Consider the following 14716-nt stretch of genomic DNA (forward strand, 5'->3'; position numbering starts at 1 on the left):
GGCAGCCAGCTCTAGGAAGAGTCTTGGTGGTTCCAAACTTCTTCCATTTAAGAATGATGGAGGCCACTGTGTTCTTGGGGACCTTCAATGCTGCAGACATTTTTTGTACCCTTCCCCAGATCTGTGCCTCGACACAATCCTGTCTTTGAGCTCTAAGGACAATTCCTTTGACCTCATGGCTTGGTTTTTGCTCTGACATGCACTGTAAACTGTGGGACCTTTATATAGACAGGTGTGTGCCTTTCCAAATAATGTCCAATCAATTGAATTTACCACAGGTGGACTCCAATCAAGTTGTAGAAACAAGGATGATCAAGGGGAACAAATGCACCTGAGCTCAATTTCGAGTCTCATAGCAAAGGGTCTGAAAACGTATGTAAATAAGGTATTTCTGTTTTTGATTTATATAAATTAGCAAAAAATTCAAAGAAATCTGTTTTCGCTTTGTCATTATGGGGTATTGTATGTAGATTGATGAGGATTTTTTATGGTATCCATTTTGGAATAAGGCTGTAACATAACAAAATGTGGAAAAAGGGAAGGGGTCTGAATACTTTCCGAATGCGCTGTAATCATATTCTTTTATGATATGAAAGGCAAACTGATCCTAGATCAGCACTCTGTCTGCCCCACCCACCTCTGAACCCTCACATGACTTACACTGTAATCCCCCCCACAATGACATCATCCCTCCTCAACTCTACCTTGCTTGGACAGAAATCCAAACTCTGGCCCTCGTAACCCACATTCAGTGAAGGTAGAGGAGTGCAGTAGGTCTGTGCTGCATGACTGTGTTTCTGCATGCACTGACATAGGAACTGACAGGGTTAACTTCTCCATTACGTTGAATGTCTGTGCGGTATACAGTGTTGTCCATTGTATCTATACATGTTGATGTGACCATGTACTTTTATCTGTATGTATACTGTGTATTTAGTATACTGTGTTTTCAGTGTTGATGGAGAACTGTTTCTTTATATGTTTATGTATGTAACATAATGGTGTTTGATTATGTGTCTAAAAGTGCAGAAGTTCTTATCGTTGCTGTGAATGTGCTTTTACAGTACATGCCAACCTATTGGCCATGATTCAGCAAGTGTTTGAAGTTTTCTATATTGTAGTTACAGTGAACAACTCAGTATGGACTTAAGGAAGATGGACAGTCTGTAAGGAGGAGGTTATTGCAGCTCTTACTAATATGATTATGCAGACGTGATGGAGAGATGTGAAATGATAATCACACTCACCTTATTGCTGCAAGCATGTGTGCTGCTGACCATGGCATGCACTGCCTAACACTCGGACGAATGGCTCAAATTGTCTAGTTAGTCTCCCACCTACATTACATACAGATAGATAGAGGCGGCCTGACTGAACCCCCCCTTCCGTCAAATACATCCAGTACCCCTAAAACTAGTCTGATCCTCTGCCCTTTTGTCTGACCTCTCCAGGTGAGAAAGTCATGTCGGATGATGAGTTTACATGTGATCTGTTCCGCATGTTGCAGCTGCTCTGTGAGGGCCACAATAACGGTGAGAAAAATATTATCCAATGGTGTTCTATTTAGGGAATGATGGATTCGTCTGTGGGGGCACAGCAACACTTAGGAGAATGACATTGAATCATGACTTGCTGTAATGCTAATCAAATGTTGGCAGTCTATCTGAGTTGACTCTCTGTTTTTACTCCAGATTTCCAGAACTACTTGCGGACACAGACAGGCAGCACCACCACTATCAACGTCATCATCTGCACTGTGGATTACCTCCTCCGACTGCAGGTACTGGAACTATTAACACATACCTGTTAAAAAGGTGTCCTGTTATCCCTTTTACCATGCAAATTCACATTTCTAATGAATTTTATAAAGCCCTTTTTACATCAGCAGTTGTCACAAAGTGCAGAAACCCAACCTAAAACTACAAAGAGCAAGAAATGCAGAAGCACAGTGGCTTTCTCTCTAACCCTCTCTCTCTCCCGCTCTCTCACCCTCACTTTTTCACCCTCTCTCTCTCTCTCTCTCTCTCTCTCTCTCTCTCTCTCTCTCTCTCTCTCTCTCTCTCTCTCTCTCGCTCTCTCACCCTCCCTCTCTTTCACCCTCTCTCTCTCTCTCTCTCTCTCTCTCTCTCTCTCTCTCTCTCTCTCTCTCTCTCTCTCTCTCTCTCTCTCACCCTCGCTCTCTCACCCTCTCTCTTTCACCCTCTCACTTTCTCTATCTCTCGCTCTTTCTCTCTCTCTAAAGGAGTCAATCAGTGATTTCTACTGGTATTACTCTGGGAAAGAGATCATCGATGAGCCAGGCAAGAAGAACTTCTCCAAGGCCATGACAGTGGCTAAACAGATCTTTAACAGTCTGACTGAGTACATCCAGGTGAGTATAAACCCATTCATCTGTACAGTATGTAGATGACTGGATGTTACTGGGTATGTGTGTGACCGTACGTACCCGGTGGTCTCCCCTCAGGGTCCGTGTACAGGCAACCAGCAGTCCCTGACCCACAGCAGGCTGTGGGATGCAGTAGTAGGCTTCCTCCACGTCTTTGCCCACTTGATGATGAAGCTGGCACAGGTACAAGCTACCTGCCTCAAAATGTCAACATACCACTTCTACACATCTCACCACACAAAACATGGCTATTATCCCCCTAGAAACCACACATTGTGTACCTTACACTAAAGTTGGATGTGCATGAGGAAATTACATAGTTTGTATATATATATGTGTATCTGGCATGTAAATGCCCACAAAAATCATCTGTATGTAACTACACTGTGCACAAAATACACTTGCATCTACATTTCATGGTATAGATAGGCTATTTTGTGCACTTTTTATTAAAGGATTGTGGTTTCACATATCAAAGTGGTCTGTGTTACCATTGCTGGGGTGAAAATTCGCTATGAACTTACACTTGACTGCCAACTATGCATTTAACAAACGCCTTTCAAGCCAACAACTTGAACACTTTTGATGCATTGTTTGACTGATAAGTCTGTAATTTCAAAAATATATATTTACCGTGAAAGTAGTTTATAGAAAGTGAATCTGGAATGGTGAACTAGATCTTATTGTGATGCTAAAAACCTCTGCTACATGAAAGTGTCCTCTCTTACTCCCAGGCACAAAGCAATCAGCCTCACAGATATCTCCTCATGCACACTCTCATTTTCTACCTGACATTCACACTAATGCACTGGCTTGCAGACACACCACATATATGACTGGAACACTATTGAACAGTTGAACTCCTTTTTTAACTGAAGAAAGTAATGCCATATTTGTACCGTACTGTAAGTATGTTAGTTACAAGTAAATCGTTTGTAGATTGATAAGTTATATGTACTGATAGTGAAATATATTAGCGTTGTAATGTTAGTACGTAACACCTTGATGAAACTATAGCCAACTGTAAAAACCAAGTACTTTGAAATATAGCACTCTCTTTATGTTTTTATCGTTTACAAATCTTATGAGATATTGATTATGTAAACTGTCTTTCACATGATCTATGCAGGGTAAAGTATGTATTCATTTTATTTATCTATCATTGACGTGATTGGGTGTTTACCAGTTTGTTCCTGATTCATACCTGCTTTTTTCTCAGTTTGTTTTATACTCACCTGCCTTTAAAGCTAGAATAAGAAGTAGAAAAATACTTATTTTGTAATTCAATAATATTGTATGTCAACCTCCAGAACAGTGAAAACAACCTACTGCAACAATGAAAACATTGCTTTATTTGGTTAACTTCAAGTTCTTTATACAATGACATTACTAACCTACATTAGGGATAGGAAAGTGAAATGCTTAAAAGCAGGTGAATGTAAAGCTCGCTGAAAAAAGGGACAGCCCTTTAACATCCCCCGATGGAGCATACACTGTATAGGGGTTAGAGTGACCTGGACACCGTAATGTTTTGACAGTGTGTGTATGATGCGATGCTTTCTGACTAATTCTAACATTGCCCCCAGCATAAAGTTGTAGATGCATGTTGCTCTCTAGTCTTTCTGTGTAAAATGTATATTCTTTTTCACTTTTAAGAACTTAAACTATATGTTGTTGGCCGAAAACCAAGTGAATTTACAGGCTCTCATGAATTGTAAGTTGTATACATGTAAAATGTAAGTTGATGTAGTAAAATGTAATTTTCCCTGATCGGTTAATCATTTATGATGAAATATTTTAAATGTGTACCTCAATAAAATGCAAGCAAAGGATCATCTTAAGGGTAAGGTGATATCCCTCTAACCTTCATCTCATTCTGTCTTACCGTGGAGACAAGCATTTACTGTAATGGCAGTTTTAACATAACTATTTACTGTAATGGCAGTTTTAACATAAGCATTTACTGTAATGGCAGGTTTGACATAAGCATTTACTGTAATGGCAGTTTTGACATAAGCATTTACTGTAATGGCAGTTTTGACATAAGCATTTACTGTAATGGCAGTCTTGACATAAGCATTTACTGTAATGGCAGTTTTGACATAAGCATTTACTGTAATGGCAGTTTTGACATGAACATTTACTGTAATGGCAGTTTTAACATAAGCATTTACTGTAATGGCAGGTTTGACATAAGCATTTACTGTAATGGCAGTTTTGACGTAAGCATTTACTGTAATGGCAGTTTTGACATAAGCATTTACTGTAATGGCAGGTTTGACATAAGCATTTACTGTAATGGCAGTTTTGACATAAGCATTTACTGTAATGGCAGTTTTGACATAAGCATTTACTGTAATGGCAGTTTTGACATGGACATTTACTGTAATGGCAGTTTTGACATAAGCATTTACTGTAATGGTAGTTTTGACATAAGCATTTACTGTAATGGCAGTTTTAACATAAGCATTTACTGTAATGGAAGTTTTGACATGGGCATTTACTGTAATGGAAGTTTTGACATGGGCATTTACTGTAATGGCAGTTTTGACATGAGCATTTACTGTAATGGCAGTTTTAACATAAGCATTTACTGTAATGGCAGTTTTAACATCAGCATTTACTGTAATGGAAGTTTTGACATGGGCATTTACTGTAATGGCAGTTTTGACATGGGCATTTACTGTAATGGCAGTCTTGACATAAGCATTTACTGTAATGGCAGTTTTAACATAAGCCTTTACTGTAATGGCAGTTTTGACATTGGTATTTACTGTAATGGCAGTTTTGACATAAGCCTTTACTGTAATGGAAGTTTTGACATGGGCATTTACTGTAATGGCAGTTTTGACATGGGCATTTACTGTAATGGCAGTCTTGACATAAGCATTTACTGTAATGGCAGTTTTAACATAAGCCTTTACTGTAATGGCAGTTTTGACATTGGTATTTACTGTAATGGCAGTTTTGACATAAGCCTTTACTGTAATGGCAGTTTTGACATTGGTATTTACTGTAATGGCAGTTTTAACATAAGCCTTTACTGTAATGGCAGTTTTGACATTGGTATTTACTGTAATGGCAGTTTTGACATGAGTATTTACTGTAATGACAGTTTTAACATAAGCATTTACTGTAATGGCAGTTTTAACATAAGCCTTTACTGTAATGGCAGTTTTAACATGGGCATTTACTGTAATGGCAGTTTTGACATAAGCATTTACTGTAATGGCAGTTTTAACATAAGGATTTACTGTAATGGCAGTTTTAACATAAGCATTTACTTTAATGGCAGGTTTGACATAAGCATTTACTGTAATGGCAGTTTTGACGTAAGCATTTACTGTAATGGCAGTTTTGACATAAGCATTTACTGTAATGGCAGGTTTGACATAAGCATTTACTGTAATGGCAGTTTTGACATAAGCATTTACTGTAATGGCAGTTTTGACATAAGCATTTACTGTAATGGCAGTTTTGACATGGACATTTACTGTAATGGCAGTTTTGACATAAGCATTTACTGTAATGGTAGTTTTGACATAAGCATTTACTGTAATGGCAGTTTTAACATAAGCATTTACTGTAATGGAAGTTTTGACATGGGCATTTACTGTAATGGAAGTTTTGACATGGGCATTTACTGTAATGGCAGTTTTGACATGAGCATTTACTGTAATGGCAGTTTTAACATAAGCATTTACTGTAATGGCAGTTTTAACATCAGCATTTACTGCAATGGAAGTTTTGACATGGGCATTTACTGTAATGGCAGTTTTGACATGGGCATTTACTGTAATGGCAGTCTTGACATAAGCATTTACTGTAATGGCAGTTTTAACATAAGCCTTTACTGTAATGGCAGTTTTGACATTGGTATTTACTGTAATGGCAGTTTTGACATAAGCCTTTACTGTAATGGAAGTTTTGACATGGGCATTTACTGTAATGGCAGTTTTGACATGGGCATTTACTGTAATGGCAGTCTTGACATAAGCATTTACTGTAATGGCAGTTTTAACATAAGCCTTTACTGTAATGGCAGTTTTGACATTGGTATTTACTGTAATGGCAGTTTTGACATAAGCCTTTACTGTAATGGCAGTTTTGACATTGGTATTTACTGTAATGGCAGTTTTAACATAAGCCTTTACTGTAATGGCAGTTTTGACATTGGTATTTACTGTAATGGCAGTCCATCATTACAGTAAAGGCTTATTTTAAGACATGAAGGTCAGTCAATCGGGAATATGTTATTTCATAGTTTTGATGTCTTCACTATTATTCTACAATGTAGAAAATAGTAAAATAAAGAAAAACCCTTGAATGAGTAGGTGTGTCCAAACTTTTGACTGGTACTGTATTTTTCAGCGGATTCATACAGATTGGGAAAATCATTACCATATGTGTTCGGACCATCCCTCTCACTATTGTCATACTGCATGAATACTTCTAGATTCTCCAACAATTTGAGATTTCATTGGCAGAAAAATTATCTTCAATATCATTAGAAGTCTGCAGGCCTGAAATGCACTGTAGTAACAGTAAATGCCATTGTTGTGAAGCCTTGTGTATATGTTTGTGCTGTGTCGTAGGACTCCAGCCAGATTGGCCTGCTGAAGGAGCTACTGGACCTCCAGAAAGACATGGTGGTTATGCTGCTCTCTCTACTAGAGGGTAAAATAAAAAATTTATGACAGACTTTCTGTCTTTCTGCTGTTTTTCTCTTTAATTTCTCCCACCTCCTTCATGATTTGCCTCCTTGCAATGTCGTGTTTCAGGTAATGTGGTGAACGGCACCATTGCCCGTCAGATGGTGGACATGCTGGTGGAGTCCTCCAGCAACGTGGAGATGATCCTCAAGTTCTTTGACATGTTCCTCAAACTGAAGGACATTGTGGCGTCAGACGCCTTCCGTGATTACGTGACTGACCCCCGAGGGTTAATCTCTAAGAAAGACTTTCAGAAGGCCATGGACAGCCAGAAACAGTATTCTCCCTCCGAGATCCAATTCCTGTTGTCCTGCTCAGAGGCTGATGAGAACGACATGATAAACTTTGAGGAGTTTGCCGACCGCTTCCAGGAGCCAGCTAAAGACATTGGCTTTAACATTGCAGTGTTGCTGACCAACCTATCTGAACATGTCCCTCATGACCTCAGGCTGAAGAACTTCCTAGAGCAGGCAGAGAGTGTACTCAACTACTTCCGCCCCTTCCTGGGCCGTATAGAGATCATGGGTGCCAGCAGGAAGATAGAGCGTATTTACTTTGAGATCAGCGAGGTCAACCGCACACAGTGGGAGATGCCTCAGGTCAGAGAGTCCAAACGACAGTTCATCTTTGATGTGGTTACTGAGGGGGCCGAGTCGGAGAAGATGGAGATGTTTGTCAACTTCTGCGAGGACACTATCTTTGAGATGAACATCGCCTCCCAGATCTCGGAGCAGGAGGAGGAGGAGAAGGAGGAGGATGATGATGATCCAGCTGAAGGAGGAACTGATGCAGGAGGAGGAGGAGGTGGAGATGAAGAAGGCAATGGAGAGGAAGGAGAGCCAGAGACCATCTCTGCCTTTGCAGACTTCATCAACAGCGTATTGAACTTCCTGAGTATCTTCACATTCCGTAACCTGCGACGGCAGTACCGCAGGGTAAGGAAGATGACCATCAAGCAGATAGTGGTGGGTCTGGCTACCTTCTTCTGGACTATCCTCATCGGCATCCTGCACTTCATCTACAGTGTATGTAAGGGCTTCTTCCTGCTCATCTGGCAAACTCTATTTGGCGGAGGCCTGGTGGAGGGAGCAAAGAACATCACGGTGACAGAGATCCTGGCCAGTATGCCTGACCCCACCCAGGATGAGGTGCATGGGGACCTGCCAGGGGAGCCTGGGGTTGGGAAGGAGCAGGAGGCAGGAGGGGTGACTGACCAAATAGACACAGGCGGTGGAGAGGAGGAGGACAATAAAGACAAGGAAGGTGGGGGGACACCACGCATCGATGCTCCTGGTGGACTTGGTGACATGGGAATTGAGGCCACTGTTGAGCCTCCTACTCCCGAGGGTACTCCTTTGACCAAGAGGAAACAGGTGAGGCACATTTTCTTTCTAATGCAGAGACTAAGAAGTGCATGGTGAGCTTTACAGTAACGTATGTGTAGATTCACTTATAATAATGACCTTTTTCTTGTGGTTGGCAGCAACCAGAGGAGGGTGCTGCTGCAGCAGCTGATGGCCAAGCAGCTGATGGCCTAGCTGCTGAACCGGCTCCTGCTCCTGCCATAAAGGAGCCCCCTCCAGAGCCTGAGAAGGCAGAGTGAGTACCTCAGGCCATCTTCCTACATGTACAGAAGATGAACTCTTTCATCCCCATTTATAAACCATACTGTACATGCTTTAATGTTGTGGTGTTTGTTGGAATGTGCCAAAAAACACCCTATTACTTCATTCTCAGCACTGAAAATGGAGAGAAGGCCGAGAAAGAAGCTGAGACCAAAGAGGAGAAGCAGGAGGAAGCGATAGAAAAGAAACCCAAGTCTAAGAAAGATAAGAAGCAACACAGGGAGCAAGGGTTCCAACTCTGGACTGAGCTCGACATCCAAAGAAACAAATTTTTGGTTCGACATGACAGATAAATAATTGCTATCCTGCAGTAGTTTTTGCAACGTGTTGATGTCGCAATTTGCAGACTGTCAATTCCACTGTCCACCTGTGATTAATACAACTTATTTTGTCTCTTTCCCAGAACTACCTCTCTCGGAACTTTTACAATCTGCGTTTTCTGGCACTGTTCATTGCATTTGCCCTGAACTTTATTCTACTCTTCTACAAGGTCAAGAAATGCTTCTATATTATCTTCTGTCACCTTTAAATATCTTACCATCACTCCAATTCTATAATTGAAACAAATAGCATCTATTTTCAATGACTTCATTCAAAAGTTTTTCAATGTTTTAATGTTTTATTCAAATCACTTCATGAATTGACTGCCTTCAATTCGAATGCTTATAACATCTAGTGTTAAATGTTAGTAATGTATTTGTTTTTCTGTGTCTGCCTGTGTCCATTGTGCAGGTGTCGGACAGCCCCCCCGGAGAAGGTGATGAGGTGGAGGGCTCTGGCATGTTTGAGGGCTCAGGGTTGGGAGTGCTGTTTGAGGGAATTGGGCTGTTTGAGGGCTCAGCGGAGGAGATGGAGGGATCTGGTGGGGAGGAAGGAGGAGATGAGGAAGAGGAGGGGGGCCCAGTCTACTTCTTCTTGGAGGAGAGCACTGGCTACATGCAGCCCACCCTCACCTTCCTGGCTACCCTGCACACCGTCATCGCCTTCCTCTGCATCATCGGTTACAACTGTCTAAAGGTGAGGCTTCTACAGTAGTAGATGCTGCTACTAATACTGATGCTACTACTACTGCTACTAATACTGCTACTGCTGCTACTACTACTACTTCTACTACTGCTAATACAACTATTGCTACTACTGCTGTTAATACTAGTACTACTACTGCAACTATTGCTGCTACTACTACTACTGCTAATACTACTGCAACTATTGCTACTACTACTAATGTTACTGCTACTGCTACTACTACTGCTAATACTACTGCAACTATTGCTACTACTACTACTGTTACTACTACTACTACTACTACTACTACTGCTGCTACTAATACTACTGCTAATACTACTGCAACTATTGCTACTACTACTACTACTGTTATTACTACTACTACTACTGCTGCTAATACTACTGCTGCTGCTACTACTGCTGCTACTACTGCTACTACTACTGCTGCTGCTGCTACTAATACTGCTGCTACTAATACTGCCGCTACCAACACTACTGCTGCTACTGCTGCTATTACTGCTGCTACTACTACTACTACTATTACTAGTGCTGCTGATGCTACTACTGCTGCTACTGCTACTACTACTACTACTGCTGCTGCTACTACTGCTGCTACTACTACTACTGCTGTCACTACAACTACTACTGCTGCTGCTGCTACTACTGGTGCAACTACTACTGCTGCTGCTGCTATACTACTACTGCTACTACTACTAATACTGCTACTGGTACTTCTGCTACTACTGCTACTACTGCTAATATAACTATTGCTACTACTGCTGCTAATACGAGTACTACTACTGCAACTATTGCTGCTACTACTACTACTGCTAATACTACTGCAACTATTGCTGCTACTACTACTACCACCACTACTACTACTACTGTTACTGCTGCTGCTACTACTACTGCTACTACTACTACTGCTGCTACAAATACTACTGCTAATATTACTGCTAATACTACTGCAACTATTGCTACTACTATTACTGTTACTACTACTGCTGCTACTAATACTACTGCTACTGCTGCTGCTACTACTGCTACTACTGCTGTAACTACTACTACTGCTGCTACTGCTGCTACTACTACTGCTACTGCTACTGCTGCTGCTACTACTGCTACTACTACTACTACTGCTGCTGCTACTACTACTGATGCTACTACTGCTGCTACTGCTGTAACTACTACTACTGCTGCTACTGCTGTAACTACTACTACTGCTCCTACTGCTGTAACTACTACTACTGCTGCTACTGCTGTAACTACTACTACTGCTGCTACTGCTGTAACTACTACTACTACTACTGCTGCTACTGCTGCTTCCACTGCTACTGCTGCTACTACTACTGCTGCTGCTGCTGCTGCTGCTGCTGCTGCTACTACTACTACTACTGATGCTACTACTGCTGCTACTACTGCTGCTACTACTATTACTACTACAACTACTACTGCTGCTGCTGCTACTACTGCTGCTACTGCTACTACTACTACTGCTATTACTGCTGCTATACTACTACTGCTACTACTACTAATAATGCTACTGGTACTACTACTACTGCTGCTACTACTACTACTACTGCTGTAACTACAACTACTACTGCTGCTGCTGCTACTACTGCTGCTGCTACTACTGCTACTACTGCTACTGCTACTACTGCTGCTATACTACTACTGCTACTACTACTAATACTGCTACTGGTACTGCTACTACTGCTAATACAACTATTGCTACTACTGCTGCTAATACGAGTTCTACTACTGCAACTACTGCTGCTACGACTACTACTACTACTGCTGCTGCTGCTACTACTACTACTACTACTGCTGCTACTGCTGCTACTACTGCTGCTACTGCTGCTACTACTGCTGCTACTACTACTACTACCGCTAATACTACTACCACTACTACTACTACTACTACTACTGCTGCTACTACTATTACTACTGCTGCTACTACTACTACTACTACTGCTGCTACTACTGCTGCTACTGCTGCTACTACTGCTGCTACTACTACTACTACTGCTGTAACTACAACTACTACTGCTGCTTCTGCTGCTACTACTGCTGCTACTACTACTACTACTGCTACTACTACTGCTGCTTCTATACTACTACTGCTACTACTACTAATACTGGTACTACTACTACTGCTACTACTGCTAATACAACTATTGCTACTACTGCTGCTAATACGAGTTCTACTACTGCAACGATTGCTGCTACTACTACTACTACCGCTAATACTACTACCACTACTACTACTACTACTACTGTTACTGCTGCTGCTAATACTGCTGCTACTACTACTAATGCTGCTACAAATACTACTGATAATACTACTGCAACTATTGCTACTAATCCCACTGTTACTACTACTACAACTGCTACTGCTGCTGCTACTTATGTTATTGCTGCTACTACTGCTGCTACTACTACTACTAATGCTGTAACTACATCTACTACTACTACCACTGCTGCTATTGCTGCTACTACTGCTGCTACTACTACTACTGCTGCTGCTGCTACTACTACTACTGCTACAATTACTAGTGCTGCTGCTGCTGTTACTACTACTACTATTACTACTGCTGCTGCTGCTGCTACTACTACTACTGCTACTACTGCTGCTGCTGCTGCTGCTGCTACTACTACTACTACTACTGCTGCTGCTTCTACTATTATTACTACTACTACTACTGCTGCTAGTACTGTTACTACTACTGCTACTATAACTACTGCTTCTACCACTACTACTACTACTACTACTACTACTACTACTGCTGCTACTGCTGCTACTACTACTACTACAGTAGACTTCAAGTGTATCTGTGCCCCATAACCATTAACACATGAGTGATTTGTATGATGACCTTTACATGAACGGCTCAATGACAAGAGAGAATGTGTGTTCCTCTCAGATCCCTCTTGTGATCTTTAAAAGAGAAAAGGAGCTGGCCAGGAAACTGGAGTTTGATGGTCTTTACATTACAGAGCAGCCTGAGGATGATGACATCAAAGGCCAATGGGACAGACTGGTCCTCAACACACTGTAAGCATGGACAGACAAGCTCCTAGAAGTCCACCTATACCCACTAGTATTATTTCATCTCCTTTCAGAAAACTTTACAGAGGAATTCTTGCTTAAATGATGCCTGTCTTTGGAACTCAGTACCATTTCCAATTGTTTATTCACAGCTCTTTCCCAAGCAACTACTGGGACAAGTTTGTTAAGCGAAAGGTAAGATGTTTTTAGAGGCTATGTGTGGATGAAGTTGGTTGAGTTGGTCTTTGGATGGAATGTTCTATGATGTGTCTGTGTGGCCAGGTCCTGGATAAGTATGGAGACATTTACGGCAGAGAGAGGATTGCAGAGCTCCTAGGCATGGATTTAGCCTCGTTGGATGTCAGTCAACAAACTGATAAGAAGCCGGAGGAACCCGACAATTCTACGTTGGCCTGGTATTAAGCAATGCTGTTATACTTCTCCAATCTTATAGGGGAGCTTTTCATTGGGTTATTAAGGCACTTAAAATAACTGTACTTTTAAACCTACTGCACAAATATATGAAAGTCATTGAAGTAATCTTTTTCAGGTTTACGTCTATTGACTTCAAGTACCAGATCTGGAAATTTGGAGTTGTGTTCACAGACGGGGTAAGAGGGATTATAGATAAATAGTGTTTTCTATTTTTGAGCTATATACATACAGTGCATTTGGAAATTATTCAGACCCATTGACTTTGTCCACATTTTGTTACGTTACAGCCTTATTCTAAAATTGATTACATCTGTAAGGGAGTGCGTAACTGGCGGCAGGGAAGTCAGGCGCAGGAGAGCAAAACTGGGTAATCAACGGAGCAGTCGGTAACCAGAACAATAAAGAAATGGGTACAAAACCCGTCGCGCATCAGAGAAAGCGTGCACATGCACTTACAATAAACAATTCCGCACAAAGACATGGGGGGAACAGAGGGTTAAAAACACAACATGTAATGAGGGAAATAAAGACCAGGTGTGTGAGAAGACAAAACAAATGGAAAATGTAAAGTGGATCGATGATGGCTAGAAGACCGGCCACGCCGACAGCCGAGCGCCGCCCGAACAAGGAGAAGAACCGACTTCGGCGGAAGTCGTGACAACATCGTTTTTCCCCCTCAACAATCTACCCTATAGTGAAAAAGCGAATGTATACATTTTTGCAAATGTATAAAAAATAATCAGACTATTTGCTATGAGAATCGAACTTGAGCTCAGGTGCATCCTGTTACCATTGATCATTCTTGAAATGTTTCTACAACTTGATTGGAGTCCATCTGTGGTAAATTCAATTGATTGGACATGATTTGGAAAGGCACACACCTGTCTAAATAATTTCCCACAGTTGACAGTGCATGTCAGAGCAAAAACCAAGCCATGTCGAAGGAATTGTTTGTTGAGCTCCGAGACTGGATTGTGTCGAAGCACAGATCTGGGGAAGGGTACAAAAAAATTCTGCAGCATTGAAGGTCCCCAAGAAGAACACAGTGGCCTCCATCATTCTAAAATGGAACCACCAAGACTTTTCCTAGAGCTGGCCGCCTGGCCAAACTGAGCAATCGGGGGAGAAGGGCCTTGGTCAGGGAGGTGACCAAGAACCCAATGGTCATTGACAGAGCTCCAGAGTTCCTCTGTGGTGATGGAAGAACCGTCCAGAAGGACAACCATCTCTGCAGCACTCCACCAATCAGGCCTTTATGGTAGAGTGGCCAGATGGAAGCCACTCCTCAGTAAAAGGCACATGACAGCCCTCTAGGAGTTTGCAAAAAGGCACCTAAAGGACTATCAGACCATGAGAAACAAGATTCTCTGGTCTGATGAAACCAAGATTGAACTCTTTGGCCTGAATTGCCAAAGCGTCACGTCTGGAGGAAACCTGGCACCATCCCTACAGTGAAGCATGGTGGTGGCAGCATCATGCTGTGGGGATGTTTTTCAGCGGCAGG

At 41.7% G+C, this 14716-nt stretch overlaps 1 protein-coding gene across 1 annotated transcript in view; it reads left to right on the forward strand.

The window, feature by feature from the left end:
- LOC139551877 (ryanodine receptor 1-like) overlaps positions 1-14716 on the forward strand; it is a 65973-nt gene that overhangs the window by 49086 nt on the left and 2171 nt on the right. The window contains exons 63-77 of the mRNA XM_071363224.1: positions 1452-1532; positions 1692-1780; positions 2243-2371; positions 2465-2569; positions 3516-3521; positions 6982-7063; positions 7168-8471; positions 8582-8697; positions 8836-8998; positions 9127-9213; positions 9456-9740; positions 12653-12783; positions 12930-12972; positions 13060-13193; positions 13328-13388. Coding sequence (XP_071219325.1) covers positions 1452-1532; positions 1692-1780; positions 2243-2371; positions 2465-2569; positions 3516-3521; positions 6982-7063; positions 7168-8471; positions 8582-8697; positions 8836-8998; positions 9127-9213; positions 9456-9740; positions 12653-12783; positions 12930-12972; positions 13060-13193; positions 13328-13388 — 2816 coding nt within the window. The remainder of the gene's footprint in view (positions 1-1451; positions 1533-1691; positions 1781-2242; positions 2372-2464; positions 2570-3515; positions 3522-6981; positions 7064-7167; positions 8472-8581; positions 8698-8835; positions 8999-9126; positions 9214-9455; positions 9741-12652; positions 12784-12929; positions 12973-13059; positions 13194-13327; positions 13389-14716) is intronic.

This window comes from Salvelinus alpinus, chromosome 24 (genome assembly GCF_045679555.1).
Source record: "Salvelinus alpinus chromosome 24, SLU_Salpinus.1, whole genome shotgun sequence".
NCBI lineage: Eukaryota > Metazoa > Chordata > Actinopteri > Salmoniformes > Salmonidae > Salvelinus > Salvelinus alpinus.